The 18,214-nt window shown below is 42.6% G+C and overlaps 1 protein-coding gene across 6 annotated transcripts in view; it reads right to left on the bottom strand.

Annotated features, from left to right (window-relative positions):
- The window catches only part of kalrna (kalirin RhoGEF kinase a), a 797,086-nt gene that overhangs the window by 419,067 nt on the left and 359,805 nt on the right, over positions 1–18,214 (bottom strand). For all 6 annotated transcript variants that reach the window (XM_051930993.1, XM_051930994.1, XM_051930990.1 and 3 more), the window contains exons 6-8: positions 11,947–12,069; positions 6,888–7,079; positions 1,473–1,604 (exon numbers count right to left, since the gene is read on the bottom strand). In XM_051930993.1, the coding sequence (XP_051786953.1) occupies positions 1,473–1,604; positions 6,888–7,079; positions 11,947–12,069 (447 nt within the window). The remainder of the gene's footprint in view (positions 1–1,472; positions 1,605–6,887; positions 7,080–11,946; positions 12,070–18,214) is intronic.

The raw sequence follows: 18,214 nt of genomic DNA, 5'->3' as shown, positions 1-18,214 counted from the left end.
CCCGAACTATTCTGAAGCGACGTTTGCACTGATTTGTGCTTTTTTGTATCTCTCACTTTCATACATCTTAATCATAAGAGCATCCCTTATCTACGATGGAGCGTTCAATCAGAAGAAAATATGAAGCTGGTTTTAAATTAAAAGTCCTTAAAGTGGCGAAAGAAATTGGTAACTGCGCTGCTGCAACAAAATTTGATGCATCTGAGAAACTGATGTGAGATTGGAGGAGGCAAGATGTAAAAAAAAAAAAAAAATGAAGTGTCGCATTTTTGAACGATTTTATGATTGATTTTTCAGGATTCAAGACCCGACTTATACTGTATGTGAGTATATACGGTAACTCCTTTCACTTCTTAGCACACATAATCCTGCTGCTTTTTGCTCTCTAGCGACCTCCCTTACGTCACTCGTACATCCACCCTATCAGACAGGGCTGCTCTTTGTGTGCTCCGCCCATCACTTCTGTTGGCGGGTTTCATTTGCATAATCCCGTTCCATCTCAGCACTACACCGACTAGATATGGGGCGTATTAGCGTACAGCAGCCTACTCATTACAGTATTATTGTCAACAAATAAAAAAACCACAGGTCAGCTCATGTTCTTTTTTCTATAACATCATCAAATTTCAATTAAATCAGTTAAAGGATTTTTGAAATTTTGGGATGTTTAGTTTTTTTTATTCCATGGGTTGTTACTGCTAAATATTGATATATCAAAATATCCTTTCTTAGTGGATACATGCTGCCCTAAATAAACCACTGTGCCTAAAGTCAGCTTTTAAATTAAATAGGAAATATTGTCTCTGTTGATGACTGAGCAAGTCAGTTTTGCGATTTAAATATCTACTATTGCACTTTGTATGTCTTTATATATTCCAGATTTGATTTTGTTGTTTCCCTGGTGTGAAAATATCTTCTCCTAGGCCTGGAAAGGAGTGAGAACGATAGTTAATTGAAGAGCAGAAACGTGTCTTTAAGGAAATGTTTGTAAAGGCCTGTATAAAATATGCCATAACATACAGTATCTACAGGCCAGGCTCAAGATAAGCCAGCCTGACTCCCATCCAATCACTAATGCTAATCCTTAACTGGAATGTTGCTTCCCTTGAGGGAAAGTTCACCATGTAAAGTGGGGGCTTTTGTTTTATGTGTCACACACCAGCACACCACTGCATCTTTCCTGTGGTCATTTTTCATGGAAGACAGATACTGCAGCCATAAAAAGTCTTGGGTTAATGGAAAAGGGTGACACGCCACATCCTGCACACATACTGAATAAAAACACTCTGACAGTAGTTCCACATCAAGGTCTCTGCCACTTTGAAGTAATATGCCAGCCTCAGAATGTCATTTCTGAGCTCTCAGCGTGTGTGCAGAGACATTTTATCTCAAGCTTGCACTCATCGGACTGCACATAAAAGTTCAAATTAATTTTCTACTGTGTTTCCTTAATTTTATTTTCTCTTCCTTACCTCTGCGTAGGCCTGCGTGACTTGCTCATACAGGGACTGGTGGTGGTGTATAGCGAGCTCCAGGTCTTGCATTTCACTTGGCAGGCCTCCTTCACTGCACATCTTGCACCAGGCGTCCACTCCTGATAGAAACTGGAAAAAGTCCAAAATAAAATCACACTTAACAGAAAGGTATCTCATAGCCACAAATCAAGAGTAATCAGGAGGTCAGATAGAAATTCTAAGAGCTAGATGACTTCTAGAGTAAACAGGAATTGGCAGCTAAGTGCAGGCCGACAGGGAGCTTTTTCTTAGCTCAAACAAGCATAATTACTGAGCTCATTACTCGTAGACACTGAAGTCCTGCCTTCAGTTGCCAATGTTTCATTAGAAGTACACCTCAAATATTCAGACTGCATGCTATAGACGTTTGTCAGCAGATGGGGGCCAACGGTGCCAACCTGGAGAATAAGCAATAGGAGCTTGGAAATGCAAAATCAGATGAAAATCATTCCAGTGATTTAGATGGATAGAAGCAGCATTTCCAACAATCAACTAGTCCTATAAATATCCTGGGGTCCATCTCAACAGTTGTAAATACAAAGAGTGGGGCATACTGCTTAAGTCTTTGGACTTCAAGCCCTGAGGTGGTGGGTTCAAATCCTGCTACTGACACTGTGCAACCATGAGAAAGTCACATCACAAAAACATACGAAATGTAACCGATTGTATACTATAAGCTCCTATGGCTAAAGACATCAGGCAAATGATAATAATAATTTTAACAAAAAGGTTCAGAGCAGGCTCTTCTATCTGAGAAGATCACTGCCCTTTAATGTGTATGAGAAGCTGATGACAGTATTCTGCCAGTCCATAGTGGTCAGTTTACTGTTCTAGACTGTGGCTTGCTAAAAGAGTAACATCAGACAACTACAGTAGATACTCGCGTATTATTCGATCTCGCAGATAAGTCGAGTGTATTGTTTAAGCCGAAAATTACGAAATTTGTTATGACCCGCGTATAAGTCGAGGGTAAAACTTGACAGCTATCAGAGATAGAGGGCCACAATCAGCTGTTAATGGCAACAAAACTCACTGTCACGTCACAGGCATTCCCTTTGTGCTTGGAGAAATGCTAGACTCGTTGACTCGGCAACTAATCCTTGCATGTGCGTGAGTTGCGAAATGTAAACAAAGGCAAGATGGCGTCGATATGTCACAAGGTAGCGAAGCGAGTGCAGAAAAGAAAACACTCGGCAGACGATGTTTTGCACATTATCGATGAGTCGGACTCTGATTTTTCAGAATCAGTGAGAAGCCGGCATCAGCTGATGCCGCGCCAGCTGATCGGCTCCCAGCTGAACGCATTCGCGCAGCCGATGCAGCTACGGCAAGGTTCGCATGAAAGGAATACCCAGAACATTGATCCGTGGGAGCCGAACTGGCTACCGGACTTCACAAGACAGCATGGCTTGCTGTTGGACACGACAGATCACCCGCTGCTAGACTACTTCAGGCTGCTCTCTCCTGATGCTGCTTTTCAGCTACTGTCAGACGAGACAAACAGGTAGGCAGAGAAATTTTTTGAATCACGGGCTGCGCTTGCATCGCATTGATAGCGTGCGTTGCCTTGGTTCTTTTGATTCCAAATCTGATTGCACGTGGCAGCTAATGGTATGTTTGTTATCCAAAACCTGCAAAAGCTAATGCTCAAATTCAAGTATTTCACAGTTTAAAGAATTATTTAATGAAATTAGAAAAAAAACTAGCTAATTAGCAATAGTATTGCTGGCTTATAATTATTTCAAAGACCATGGGAAACGGCAGATGACCGGTGACTTAACACCGTGAAGCGTTGAGTGTACAATGTCATTACCCAAAATCTATGTACAATTGTGTTGCCCCGCAGATAAGTCGATTCTGCTTTTTTGAATGAATTTTAAGGCATAAATTTTTCAACTTATACGCGAGTATCTATGGTACATAACCTATTCCGGAAAGGCAGTGGTATTACCAGGCTGGATGACATTGGATGATGACAAATCATCATGGCTATGGAGGGCCATCCTCTTTATTACCTGTCATCCTGGAGCACAACTGGCTCATTCCGACCACAGTGTGCTAAGAAGTGCTACCGTGTCATTAGACTATGTAACACCTCCTCCTCTCGTGTCCATCTTCACCCTTGTTAGTTACAGCAGACACACTGACTTAATGACGATATTTTTTCATTATTATATCATTAGATTGTGTGTACAGCTCTGAGGCTTGAGGTTACAACAGTTTCTTTTTTATTGTTTTGCATATATTTTTATTCTGTGTTTCTGCAGGAGCAAATTAATTTTCTTTATTTACCATTTTAGTAGCATCTCTCTATCAAACTGTCTATTATATAGTCATTTTCTAACCTACTTAATCCAGAACAGGGTTGGGGCTGGAGCCTATCCCAGCTAGCACAGGGCACAAGGCAGGAACAACCAAAGGACAGGACACCAGCTATCACACAGTATCTATCTATCTATCTATCTATCTATCTATCTATCTATCTATCTATCTATCTATCTATCTATCTATCTATCTATCTATCTATCTATCTATCTATCTATCTATCTATCTATCAGAATTCATTAAGCAAGCAGATTATTAGGTACACGTCTACACCTGCTTAAACATGCAATTATCAAATTAGTTAATCATGTGACAGCAGCACAAAAACAGCCTGAAGATACTGGTCGGGGACTTCAGTTAATGCTCACATTAAATATCATAATCAGGTAAAAAAAAATGTAACCTCAGTGATTTCAATCATGGCATTACTGTATGTGCCAGATGGGCTGGTTTGAGTATTTCTTTAACTGCTGATCTCCTGAGATTTTCACGCCTCACAGTCCCAAGATTCCTGAGAATGGCATGTAAAACAAAAAACATCCTGTGAGCGGTGGTTCTGTGTATGTGAAAGCAATGTTGAAGTGAGAGGAAGAGGAGATTGGCCAGACCGGTTCAAGCTGACAGAAAGACTATGGTAACTCAGATAATCACTCTGTATAAATACAGTAAGCAGAAAAGCACCTCAGAATGCACAACACGTCAAACCTTGAGGTGGGTGGACTATACCATGTCAGGTTCCACTCCTGTCCACCAAGAACAGAAAGTTGTGGCTGCAGTGGGCACAGGCTCACCAAAACTGGACAGTTAAAGACTAGAAAAGTATAGCCTGATGGTCTGATAGATTATGATTTCTGCTGAGGCACACAGATGGTAGGGTCAGAATTTGTTGGCAACAGCATGAATCCATACACCCACCCTGCCTTGTATCAACAGTCCTAGCTGGTGCTGGTGGTAGTGGTGTAAAGTGTGGAGGCTGTTTCCTTGTCATGCTTTGTGCCCAATAATACCACTTGCTTGAATGCCATGGCCTATTTGGGCTTTGTTGCTGATCATGTGCATTATTTCATGGCCACACTTTAACCATCTTCTACTGGCTACTTTCAGCATGATAACGTACCATGTCACAACAGAAAAGTTCTCTCAAACTGCTTTCATGAACATGACAATGAATTCAATGTTCTTCTTTGGCCTTCCCAGCCACCGGATCTGAATCCAATAGAATACCTTTGGGTTTCTGACAAATCTGCTGATACTGTGTGACACAATCATGTCAACATGAACCAGAATCACAAATAAATGTTTACAACATCTTGTGGAATCCATGCCACAAAAACCTGAGGCTGTTTTGAGGGCAATAGGAGACCCTATGCAGTATTAGTATAATGTTCTAAATAACTTGCTCAGTGAGTCTATTTACCTGTAGATCACAGAATGTCTTTCATATTCACCAATCTAATACAACACTTTTATATGTCTATCATACTGTGTCTTTCATTCCATATCCATCTCATCTTGTTTTTCAACTTGATTTCACTGCTTTACTTTAGCTTGGGTGTATTTTCCAACATCCATTTCTTGTGTATGTTTATGTGTAATCAGGATGTCTAGGTAGCATTCATGCCATTCTAAATGGTGTGTTCTTAAAGACACCGACCATTAGTTCAGCTCTCTCTTTGTTTTTTAACCATTTTGGTGAAACTCACATGCTTGACCCTTCAGTCTCTGTCCGTAGCTATTTGGTGGATACAAACTAACAGATACAGAAGTTCAACTGCCAAGTCAGGTGCACAATAAACATTAAAAAGAGTGCTGTCGTAAGATCTCAGAGAAGGCCACTTGATGGCATCCCTGCTAGTATGTTATTGGCTGCTGGGAGATAAGGCCAGACTGCAGTTTGCTGCAGGGAGTTTTGTTCTTTTCACGTTAGACTGTTTTAAATGCTGATTTTGCGGTACGGCAGGTGGCCGGGATGCTGAAATAGGTACCTTGTTCTTTAAATGGAAGAGGAGACTTAAGGGTAAAGTGTTTCGATGGGTTCCCAGAAAACACTGGTCTGGGATTCCACCGGAGCATTACAGACTCCAGACGTGACTCCCGGGCTGGGTGTAATAGCTGTTCTCTGCCAGATTCCAATTTGGAGATAAGTTAGGGCAAAGGCTCACTGGCAGAGGAGTACAGGGGCCTGAAACTGAATTTGAAAAAAGAAAATAGGAATTCTAAAGGGAAGGCTTAGTTTCTGCTATGAAGAGGGTGAGAGCAGAGCAAGCTTCTCCAGTTAGTAAGGGACTGTGTAGCCAAGCTCAACGGAATGGTGGACCTGAGGTAAGAACACAGCTTGAGGTGTAATTCCCTACTAGATCTGTATGTTCTGCATGTATGTATATGGTTGTCCTAAGAGGTAACAGCACCTTTGACATTGCAGACAAGTGTTTGAGAGTACTGAAAAATGGACTGGCATCACATGTCTTTCCCCAAAAGTAGCTGGAACTGACTCTGGTAACTGAAGCCCCTGAACTGAAATAAATGAGTTCTGAGATTCGATGGACGAATCAGTGAGAAAGAAGTGATTTGCTTCTTTGTTAAGCCAGACTTCAAAAGTTCATGGACACACATACAGTTGTCATTATCAAAAGTCAAAAAATAACACCAAAATGTCTGGCTTCGACTGGTATTCCAGACTTAATTACTTTCAGAATGCATGACAAAGTAGAGTCACCATAACAAGATTATAGGATCAGACATCATGCCTGACTCTCTGGGTGACCTTGAGCGAGTCACTTAACATTCCTGGCCTCTGCCAATGTGTGACACTGTGAACTGACAGGATTCATTAAACATCCATCTACCAGTTTTTTTGCTTCACTTATCAAGTGCAGTGTTAAGGAGCGCCAGTGTCTATCCTGTAGCATCGGGCACAAAGTTGGATCAGCCAGTCCAGTCCATCATGTGGCTCACTGACATACTATAGAGACTTTATAAAATACTCATTCATTGACTGACTGATTTAGCTTGCTTCATGTGCTTCCATTTATCCCCAAGCAGCCTAACCTGTTCAGCCTTTTGATGAAACACAGCAGACATGGCCAGTATAGTACTTCGTTCATCCAAAGCAGCAGCAAAGCTCTTCCACTCTTGATCCAGTTGTGCGGAGATCTGTTTGATTTGTTGGGAAGCGTAGTGGCCAGCTTCTGATAGCCTGGATGCCACCGACATGATGCGATTAATATTGACATAGGCATTCTGGAAAACAAAAAGCAGCAGAATGAGAGCACAGCAAATGAAACGTGGCATCATCTCATTAAAAACAGCACACATCTGGCACAAACAACAGGGGCAACCAATCAGGCCACTGATCAGCCTTTTTAAAAATGCATGGCACAGCTGCTCATTGTACCACAAGAGGACTACTATCTTGTAACTTGCTTCAGTGAAAACATTTTTATCATGCTTACTGGCTAGGATGCTATTTCCATTTAATAAATACGTATGTTCACCTGCATGAGGGCAGAGGGCCCTCGCACTTGTCCCTTAAGGATCCCCCATTGCTGCTGTTTTCTTCAGCAGAGGCTTCAAGAACAATAAATCTCTTATTTTCTAATACCATACAATCTGTCTGATGGATTGGTCAAGGTACCGGATTTTAATCCACACTTTAATTACCAAAGAATTTATATGTGCACCAATATTAAAAAAATGTATGACTTTGCCAGTCAGTTTGGGTAAAAACATCAGCTAAATATTTAATATTAATAAATAAGTAGCAAAATGTACGCATGGCATTTACACTCGAGTATGTTCGGAGACTTAGTCTGAAAATTGTTTATCACAATTTTGTTTATTACATATTTTTGTAACAGTGAGTCACATTCTAAAATAATAGTGAAAACAGAAGGGCATGTATTAGTGTACATAAAGCAGATTTAATACCATTTTACATATCATGTCCCTGAACCATATACAGCAGATTCCAACTCAAGTGATGTAAAGATTACAGCTTGTTAGGTGTGGGAAGTGAAGGGTCACTAACTGCTGTGCAAATTTCTTAAACATCCATCCATCCATTATCCAACCCACGATATCCTAACTAAAGGGTCATGGGGGTCTGCTGGAGCCAATCCCAGCCAACACAGGGTGTAAGACAGGAAACAAACCCCGGGCAGGGCGTCAGCCCACCACAGGATGCACACACACACACACACACACACACACACACAACCACACACCAGGGACAACTTAGGATCGCCAATCCACCTAACCTGCATGTCTTTGGACTGTGGGAGGAAACCGGAGCACCCAGAGGAAACCCACGCAGACACGGGGAGAACATGTGAACTCCATGCAGGGAGGACCCGGGAAGCGAAAACGCGTCTCCTAACTGCTAGGCAGCAGCACTACCCACTGCGCCACCGTGCCGCCCATGCTGAAATCTCAAGGTAAAATTATTGCCTGCATCTGAACATGACAGACAGCTAATCACTGCATGCTTTTCTGATAAATCACAGTGTCAGAGAAGTATTGAATCTTTATAATCTTTAGATCATAATGCCATGAGGTTGTTTTTAGTGTAACGGAAATGCTGAGTACACGTTTAACCACTGCGGCATAAAGTGTCACAGTGCCATCTTTCATACATTTGTACATGTGCTTTATGAACATGAACATTGTGTGACTTACACACTTCAGTTTCAATCAGAAGGAGAAGTGAGCTGCTGTGGCCGAGGTTCACACACAATACCGCAAAGCCACAGAGACGAAAGTGGGTCGGACTGGAAGCAGAAGCCACACTGTTAGCATATGAGACCTACCACTGCATTCTGGCACAGTTAGGGACAGTACTAACCTTGTACATTGACAATAAATAATATAACAATCATATTTAATAAATAAGGAATATCATTATTAGCGAGTTGAATAAATTAACACAGGCCATATAACTCAGCCTACAACTGACTCCACTCCATCCCATGTCCCCCAACAAGGTGTACTTGCTTCAGTGTGCGCAACTGCAGGTGTTTCACTGTTTTGCTGTCAGGAGTGGTAATAAGTAAGAAAAAAATAAAAATATGTACAAGTTGAAGTAACTGCTCTCAAGGTAAAATTGAAATAGTAAATTGCAGTCACACAGGATGTTTATCTGTTTTAAGGTCGACACATTCACAAATTCACCAGATCTTTTCAATGGGAGGTTTTGAAATTGTAAGACTGTGTACGGGGTGCTGTATCTGAGATGACTCAATGAAAATTCAACGGTTCTGACTAATTGAGTGTGCCAAATTACAACAAAATCAGTCCACCATGGGTGCCAGGTTGTTTCCTGAAGACAGGCAGACATGGGTATTGCAGTAGATGTTTTTTACATTACATGGTGAACAACTAAAAGGCAGAAAAAGCTGTAAATTGAATTAAGTCAAGGGCTTTCATTGAGGAATATGTGGCAATGAAATCGAGTAACGAAGGAAACTGAGGAGGGGAAAACATAATGGACCAAAAACAGTGGGTAAAAAGCTCTACTCATTGGTCTCTGCCACCACTTTTACCCGGCAACAATAGTTTGTTGTTTCAATAAAAAGCAGAAATGCAGAATTTATTAACTAAAACAAGCAATCAAATATATCACAGTATCACCTCCAAGCTGACCTCTACGTCTCCAGGATGCATCTCAGGGCTCTGGTGACAGGCCTGTTTATGAGCACCTACACCTCATAAAAATAGTTACTGTAATAAAGTTCAAATCTCGCACAGTTTTAAAGATTCATTTTTGCAGAATGTGTATTGCTTTTGGGATTGTTTTTATGCTGGCTGCTTCTCGTCCACTTTAATGGTAGCCCAGTTTGGGTCCTGTTGTCCACCATGTGCTTATTACTGCCATATGATATTAGTATAATTATGCACTTTATGTCTTTTAATGTGGAAATCATTCATTAGCGTAGCCATTCTATTCCAATTTTCTTACTGAAAATACTAAAATCTAGAAATATTTGATTTATTACTGTTATTTCTATTGTTGCATTAACCAGCTATGGGAATTTTCAGAGTTAGCATTCGTGATGCTGCAACATCTCACTTCGCTCAGTTAATTATAACCTTCCTGCTGGAGATTTCAGAAAAACAAGAGGTTGCTGTTCTTTTCTCTGATAAATTTGTACACAGACAATTAAAACTGAGCTCTTTTAAATGTATTTGTAAAATGTAGTAGGTAAGAATCACTTTACTCTCAATAAAAAAGTAAATCAAAATGACATTTTCTGATTGAGCTGATTACTTATTAAAATTTTATATAAAGAAGTAAAGGCAGGGGTCAGAATTATGTGACAACTCAGAATTCAGTCGCTGTCAGCTAGCCCTTGCAATGGCGTACGTCTGATGTCTCCCAGTGAGAAACTCACATTTGTTACACTTCCTACAGAACATTCGCACAACGCAACAGTGCATACATTGAAAAAAATGGAACGCAGGAATGGGTGTGCAAATTTAATTCCTGACTGTACGAAGCAATTCACTTGAAGGATTCTATATGGTTAATAAATATTCATTAGAAAAAGGAAACAAGAAGCTCACGAAAGTAGCTTCTGGTTTTCATTCCAGCGAGCTTGTAATCAAAGGCTAATTCTTTATTTTACCTGGCATGATTCTTGTTTATTTCTATTTTTCCACATGTACATAGATAATCACAGGCTTTGCATTCCATTTTAAACTAATAAAAGGGAAAAAGTTGCACTTTTTTGGTTCTGGGTTTAGAACTGGTCTTGTCTGTTCCGAATAAAACCTCAGCCGTCACCGTCTGAAGCTTATCAACTATTATGCAGTACATGGATATTAAATCAGACATCTAGGTATTTATACAGCAGCATCTACTGACACACACTGGAATCAAAAACTCCTTGTTGTCATATAGTTGTACAGAACCAGATATATAAGACATATGTCAGAAAACCGGGGTTGACCAGTGTGGTGGGTGGCCGGCTAAATATTCCGGTCTTCACCCCCAGGCCGCCAGGAGGAGCTCTCCCGACAGCATGGACGCGCCCCGAATTCCAGCAGGGCCTCATGGACTTTCTAGTTTTTTATGCACAGCCCTGCTGGATACCCTGGGGACCACCAGGAGTTGCTGTAAGGGGGCTATCAGACTCTTACGTGCCCTATAACCCAGAAGTGCGTCATGATCATATGACAAGAAGAAACGACGAGCTTCCAGGTTGAAGAAAGGAGCTTTTTATCCGACCCGGAAGTGTTCATGATCACATGGACAGAAGAGAGAAACGCTTTCGGGTCATGGACTATATAAAGGACTCTGGGAAACCAGTACACTGAGCTGAGCTGGGTGGAAGGGTGGCAACGCGTCTGGGAGAGGAGGATTGGTTTATTGTATTGATTTATATGTGTAGTGTGGAGTGGAGGGTGCTTTGTGCACATTATTATCAAAAAATAAATAATAATTGGAGTTTTACCCGGTGTTTGGAGTGGTACCTGAGGTTTCAAGACGTCGATAAAAGCCTCTACTGCTACACCAGACAAATGGATTCAAGGATACCTTCAAAGCCTGCCTCACAAACAGATTCATCAAACTCCCTAGCAGTGTGACCCAAGTTGTGGAAGCCTCCTATGGCAGAGCATGAGCTATTGAGTAGAAGTTCACTTAGAGACTGGTTACCACACTCATTAGGCAGACAGAAGACAACAATGGAAGGAGAGCGAAGAGAACTTAGATTTGCAGAGACCTCTTCCAATCTGAATGTCCTGCCCTTCTGTGTCCCACAATCTGTGGTTACAGGTCCTCAGCCATTCGAAGGTCACACAGATAATCCTGTCAGGCACCGTTATCGTTTTGGGTTATAAGCTATAAATGTCTTTCAACTCTCATGTACAACTGTAAACAATTCTTGGTATTTGATTCACTGCTATCCTTTCTAACACACAAAAGTAATAAATTGAAAAATAGTGCCTTCACACGATAAGTTGGAGGTGAACCTGAGTCATTCTCCCTTCTGACTGCTTCACATCTCTGGCAGCACCATCTTCAACCTCTGGTCCTGTAGCCAGAGGCAAACTCTGATGATTTTAATCTAACGCTGCACACAATGAGAAAGAGAAAAATGTCAAAACTCACCATGGAGTTCATGGCAAAGTGATTGTGCTGGGTCTGAAGGTCCAGAGCATGTTGATAGCTGACCCCAATCTCTGTGTGGCTTTGAAGGAACAACTCTTTGTTGTGGCTGATCCAGTCGAACATCTACAAAATAAAGAACAGACATTTGCATCTTCTTTCAGCTTACCATGAAAAAATGTATGTTACACTCTGGACTAAATTTTACTTGAAATACTAGCAACCAATTAACAAGAGTGCAGGATTAAAGAAAAATGTCTTCCGCTAGAAAGGGAAAAAAAAAGTCATTCTGTCATTGTCTTTATCATGAGCATCTCCAGCATGGAGTTGTTGTGACAAAAAAGACTTCCCAGGGCTTGCGACATGCACACCCTCTGCTCCACTTGCATGCCACAGTGGGGCGCACTTTCTCTTGGCTTATTACTCTCTGATTCTTGGCAAGAGCAGAGGACCAGTTGCTGCTGTTATGCTCTCAATACATTATTGATAACGCCATGTTTCCTGTACTTCCTTTGTTATCAAGTTGGATGGCTGCCATACAGCGTTACCTTGAAACTGTTATGGCTTTGAATGCTTCTGTATGGAACTCAAGAGACATGTGCCTCCAAGAGGATTTGCTTCTGCTGGAGAGATCGGGGGGCTCAGCGCTGGTCCTTGCCTGGATTTCTTTACAGCTTTGGTTATCAGATCTCAGACCGGATCATCACTTCACACCAGTTTCAACATATTATCAGTTGAAGAGGACAGTTAGGTGTGACCCCGACACCAAAAGGGGTGACAGAATAACTATCGTATCACATAAAATACAACTATAATAAAGCTTAAGTCATTCAATACTTCCTCAAGTGATATATACAAAAAATCAAGTATTTTTGGAAGAATTGGTGGGTTTGTCATTTATGTATTGTGCTTTTTGTGGTCTGGAGCAAATTGACCTAATCGTATACTTGTAGCAGATACACTGCCATCTTTTAATAAAATGACTGGTTCAGAGAAATGAGACAGTTTTGCTCTTAATTAAACCAGTAAGTCATATTTAGTGTTTTCTCGTCTGTAAACCTAATTATATTAGAGCACACATTATGTGAAACAAATGGCTAAAAACACTCCATTAATATTTGTATAGGTAAACATTTAAACTAGACACTGGTGCTGTCACTACCATTGTGGTGGCTTTGAGACACAGGCGCTGGGACCCAATAAACAGAATATTCAAGATGGATTGGAACCCCTCCAGTTGGCATATCATCCTAACTGGTCCACAGAGGATGCCATATTCCACACACTTCATCCCGTCCTATCACACCTGGCCAATAAAATCTGTTATGCCAGAGTCCTGTTTATGGGCTACAGGTCAACATTTAACACTGTTGTATCTTTAAAATGATTATCAAGCTGATAGATTTTGGCAGACCTTGGTAAATGCGCACCAGCAGCGTCACTTCCTCCATGCTGATCCTCCGTGCTGGCACTGCTATATTTCTGATTAACCTATGACTGTGTGGCCAAAGGTGGTACAGAGAGTAGAGATGTGGCGCTAAGATAACAATCTCTCCCTTATCATCAGCAAAATGAAGGAGCTGGTCATAGACTTCAGGAGCAGGAGGTAGACCACACTCCCATCTACACTACCTCATGAGGGATGCTGTAGAAATTGTAAGCAGCTTTAAATTTCTTTAAAATCACCAGCAATGGCGACCTGAAGTGGGCACAATACATCAGTTATCTATGCTCACTAACTTCTACAGGTGCACAATGGAATCCTTCCTTGCTACCTACACTACAACACAGTATAGCACCCGATTGACTGGCACAAAGCACTACACAGGGTGGTAACACTTCCTACAGAACATGTGTTTAAAATATATAAGTCCCACCATCCTTAGAAAGTATCTGCGGGTATCTGAGGCACCACTGTCATCCAGGGGGGCTCTGCCATAAGTTATGGAATGCTCTGCCAATTGAAATTAGGTTAGCTTCTTCAACTCAAATGTTTAAATCTAGACTTAAAACACACTTGTTTTCGATTGCTTTTAACTGTATATGAGTAACTCTGGAAAACTCCTTGGTGGCAGGGCCCCGGGGGTGGATGAGATACGTCCGGAGTTCCTCAAGGCTCTGGATGTTGTAGGACTGTCTTGGTTGACACGCCTCTGCAACATCGCATGGACATCAGGGACAGTGCCTCTGGATTGGCAGACCGGGGTGGTGGTCCCCCTCTTTAAGAAAGGGGACCGGAGGGTGTGTTCCAACTACAGAGGGATCACACTCCTCAGCTTCCCTGGAAAAGTCTATTTGGGGATTCTGGAGAGGAGGTCCATCGGATAGCCGAACCTCGGATTCAGGAGGAACAGTGTGGTTTTCATCCTGGTCGCGGAACAGTGGACCAGCTCTACAATCTTAGCAGAGTGTGCATGGGAGTTCGCCCAACCAGTCTACATGTGTTTTGTGGACTTGGAAAAGGCGTTCGACTGTGTCCCTCAGGGAATCCTGTGGGGGGTGCTCCGGGAGTATGGGGTACCAGACCCCCTGATAAGGGCTGTTCGGTACCTGTACAACCGGTGTCAGAGCTTGGTCCGCATTGCCGGCAGTAAGTCGAACCCGTTTCCAGTGAGAGTTGGACTCCGCCAGGGCTGCCCTTTGTCACCGATTCTGTTCATAACTTTTATGGACAGAATTTCTAGGCGCAGCCAGGGTGTTTAGGGGGTCCGGCTTGGTGGACTCAGGATTGGGTCACTGCTTTTTGCAGATGATGTTGTCCTGTTTGCTTCATCAGGCCGTGATCTTCAGCTCTCTCTGGATCGGTTCGCAGCTGAGTGTGAAGCGGCTGGGATGGTAATCAGCACCTCCAAATCCGAGACCATGGTCCTCAGCCGGAAAAGGGTGGAGTGCCCTCTCAAGGTTGGGAGTGAGATCCTGCCTCAAGTGGAGGAGTTCAAGTATCTCGGGGTCTTGTTCACGAGTGAGGGAAGAATAGTGATGCGGGCTCTGCATCGATCTGTCGTGGTGAAAAAGGAGCTGAGCCGTAAGGCAAAGCTCTCAATTTACCAGTCGATCTATGTTCCTACCCTCACCTATGGTCATGAGCTATGGGTAATGACCAAAAGAACGAGATCACGAATACAAGCAGCTGAAATGAGTTTCCTCCGTAGGGTGTCTGGGCTCTCCCTTAAAGATAGGGTGAGAAGCTCAGTCATCCGGGAGGAGCTCAGAGTAGAACCACTGCTCCTCTGCATCGAGAGGAGTCAGATGAGCTGGCTCGGGCATCTGATCAGGATGCCTCCTGGACGCCTCCCTGTTGAGGTTTTCCGGGCACGTCCAACTGGGAGGAGGCCCCGGGGAAGACCCAGGACATGCTGGAGAGACTATGTCTCTCGGCTGGCCTGGAAACGCCTCGGGATTCTCCCGGAAGAGCTAGAAGAAGTGGCCGGGGAGAGGGAAGTCTGGGCATCTCTACTCAAGCTGCTGCCCCTGCGACCCGACCTCAGATTAGCGGAAGAGGATGGATGGATGGAGTAACTCTGGAATCAATTTTATTAATAATTTATTAATTTTTTCATATCCATTGTTTTTCTGTAAATTGTTAATCTTCTAATCAGTTCTTTTAACTTATTTGGGCCACGAGACGCAGTGATGGCAGCGCAGATTTCAGCATCATATTAAATATTAAATATCTGTATACAGAAACTCCAGCATGACATGCAGACTTTAAGACTTCAGATGCTTTTCAAATGATTTCTAAATCTATTAGCTCTTATGTGTTTGAATCATTTTGCATTTCTAATAAAAATGAAACTGATGTGAACATGCGAGTCGCATTGAGGCTATTAAACTGCAATGAGTTGGTGAATGACACTGAAATCTGGAAGGAATAGACTAACTCTCTACATAAATACTGAATGAAGGCAGAAAATAACATTTTGAGGCAGAGAAGCAGAAATAACACATTATTATTCATACCTCTTCTTTCCTGCTCAACCATCATGCTGTAATGTGAGATTTCAAGTCCCAGCTCTCCTCATTGGCCCGCATGGTTTCCAGCTATTTTTGCAATTATCCTGTGAGACGGGATAACTTCTCAGTGAAGCTGTCATTACCGTCTTTTAGTGACAGCATGCCTATACTGTACTTTCCTCCATCTGTCTGTTCATTTGCAGAATTTGCCTACTTGATTATAAGGGCATGAAAAGGTAACTTTTATCATGGAAAAATAACATGGAAGGTGGGGACCAACACAGGATGGGAGGACACACTCACACACTCACTTGCTGTGCACTGTGCCAATGTACAGTTCCAATTAGCCTAATCTGAATATGCAAGAAAAACTGGAGAAACTCCACTCCTACAGTTACTGGGGCAAAGCTTGAACCCCAGGCGGCCCAGGAAGACACCAGGTCTAACCACTATGCCATGACGCTGCCCTTTTCAAGCAACTGGTTGTATGAAAGGTTTGTCTTCTTAAGGTGTCTCAGATTCAGTGATCCAGGACACACTCATGCAGACATTCACATCAGGCCAATTTAAAGTCACTAAACAATCAATCTACACAATTTGGGAATGTGGGAGGACAACCAGAGTCTCAAGAAAAAAATGCACATGCAGTCCTGACTAGGCATTGAATACGTTTATTTCCTTGCCACACTAACCACTGGGCCACCAACTGAGCTAACCCCGTTTACTGAAAACGTATGGCTGGCTGGCACACATCAAACTTCTAAATGAGTAAAATCCTTCCTGAATGTGAATGATCTGATGTGTACGTTTTATTTTTTAAGTATTGGGTTAACCTATTGATGCTTTACAGTCTAAAAATGGAAAATGCTTGAAGCAATAAAGCTGAATGGTTCCAGCTCTGAAAGTAATTCTATAAAGCAAGACGAAAATATGAGCATAAGCCTGTCCCCCATAGGCAGCCCTACACCAGGGAAATTAATAACCAAGTTACTCATCTAAAGAACAGACACCAAGGGGACAGACCATAATTAGGCAAGTTACTGTATTTATCTAAATTAGGACTGGAGTGCATAATTTGGGAGCCATTGTCCTAGTAGCAAATCATTACAAAAGAGATCAGGACACAAAGAAGACGACGCTGAGGGAGCCGTTCCTCTGCTCAATTGGTGTCTACTACACGACTTCTCTTATTAAGCACTTCCGCTGGTGTGTAATTATCTCATCATGATCATAAAAAAAGGAAGAAAATTCAGTCAAATGTGTGACTGGAAAAAAAAAGTTATTGGTTGGGGCTTTAGCAACCAGCCCAAAAAAAAAAACACATCGGAACCCACCAGATCGAGCATTTGCAAAGTGACAGTTGTGACAGATGGCCAGGATGCCCCTTCGCCACATCTGCCAGAGAGACAAGGGTGGGAAGCCCAGTATCTCCCCCTGGACACTAGATGGCAGCATCCCTGGGTTACAGCGGTGCCTCGGACACCCCCAGGGCTTCATGGGAGTTGGAGTTCTGTGCAGCTCTGTGGGGTTCCGCAGGCACCGCCAGGGGGTGCTGCAACAGGAGCGGCTGGCCCCTTTTGGGCACTGGTTTCTCCTTACCCAGAAGTGCAGCTGGATGTCAGCAATCAACCACCTGGAGCACTTCCGGGTGCCTGATAAAAGGGGGCCAGCAACCACCACTCAGGAGCCAGAATCGGGAGGAAGAGGACGAGGTTGCCTGGGAGGAGTGGTGGTGCCAAGGTGGAGGACTGTGTGTTATAGTAAGTGCTTCTGGGACTGTGTTGTGGCTGGGGGGTTCACGGGGAAAACGTGCCCTCCAGCTGAAGAAAATAAAAGTCTTGTTTGGATGTTACAGGTGCCTCTGTGTCAGTCAGTGCCGGGTTGGGCGCTATATAGCTCCTTTATCACACAGTCAACCAGAGAGAAGAGAAGCCCAAGTTTAATAATGAACTGTCCGGCCTTTAGAACAACATTATGAATTAGCACATCGGGGTATGGAAAAAAAGGCATGCATTATGAAGACTGACACGTCTGTTCAGCATGTCGCTATATAAAGGTAATTGAAATTCAAAGAAAACACTCATAAGGATATGAATGTTTAGTTCGGTTTACAGTGCATGGAACAGCAGAGCCCACCTCAAAGAATTTCTCCTAATCTCATTTCTTTTGAACATCCTATAGTGGAAGTCGTCAAAGAACACTTCTGACGGATGGATGTGCTTTTTCGTGTGCCCACAGGGTATTAACGTTCTAAAACAATTAACAATACCTGCTAGGAAAAAAAGTGAGATGTCCAATTTGAAGGAAGTAAAAGAAG

The sequence above is a fragment of the Erpetoichthys calabaricus genome, chromosome 8, assembly GCF_900747795.2.
Source record: "Erpetoichthys calabaricus chromosome 8, fErpCal1.3, whole genome shotgun sequence".
Classification (NCBI taxonomy): domain Eukaryota; kingdom Metazoa; phylum Chordata; class Cladistia; order Polypteriformes; family Polypteridae; genus Erpetoichthys; species Erpetoichthys calabaricus.
The sequence above is the reverse complement of the archived record's forward strand: the minus strand, read 5'-3'. Positions and strand labels throughout refer to the sequence as shown.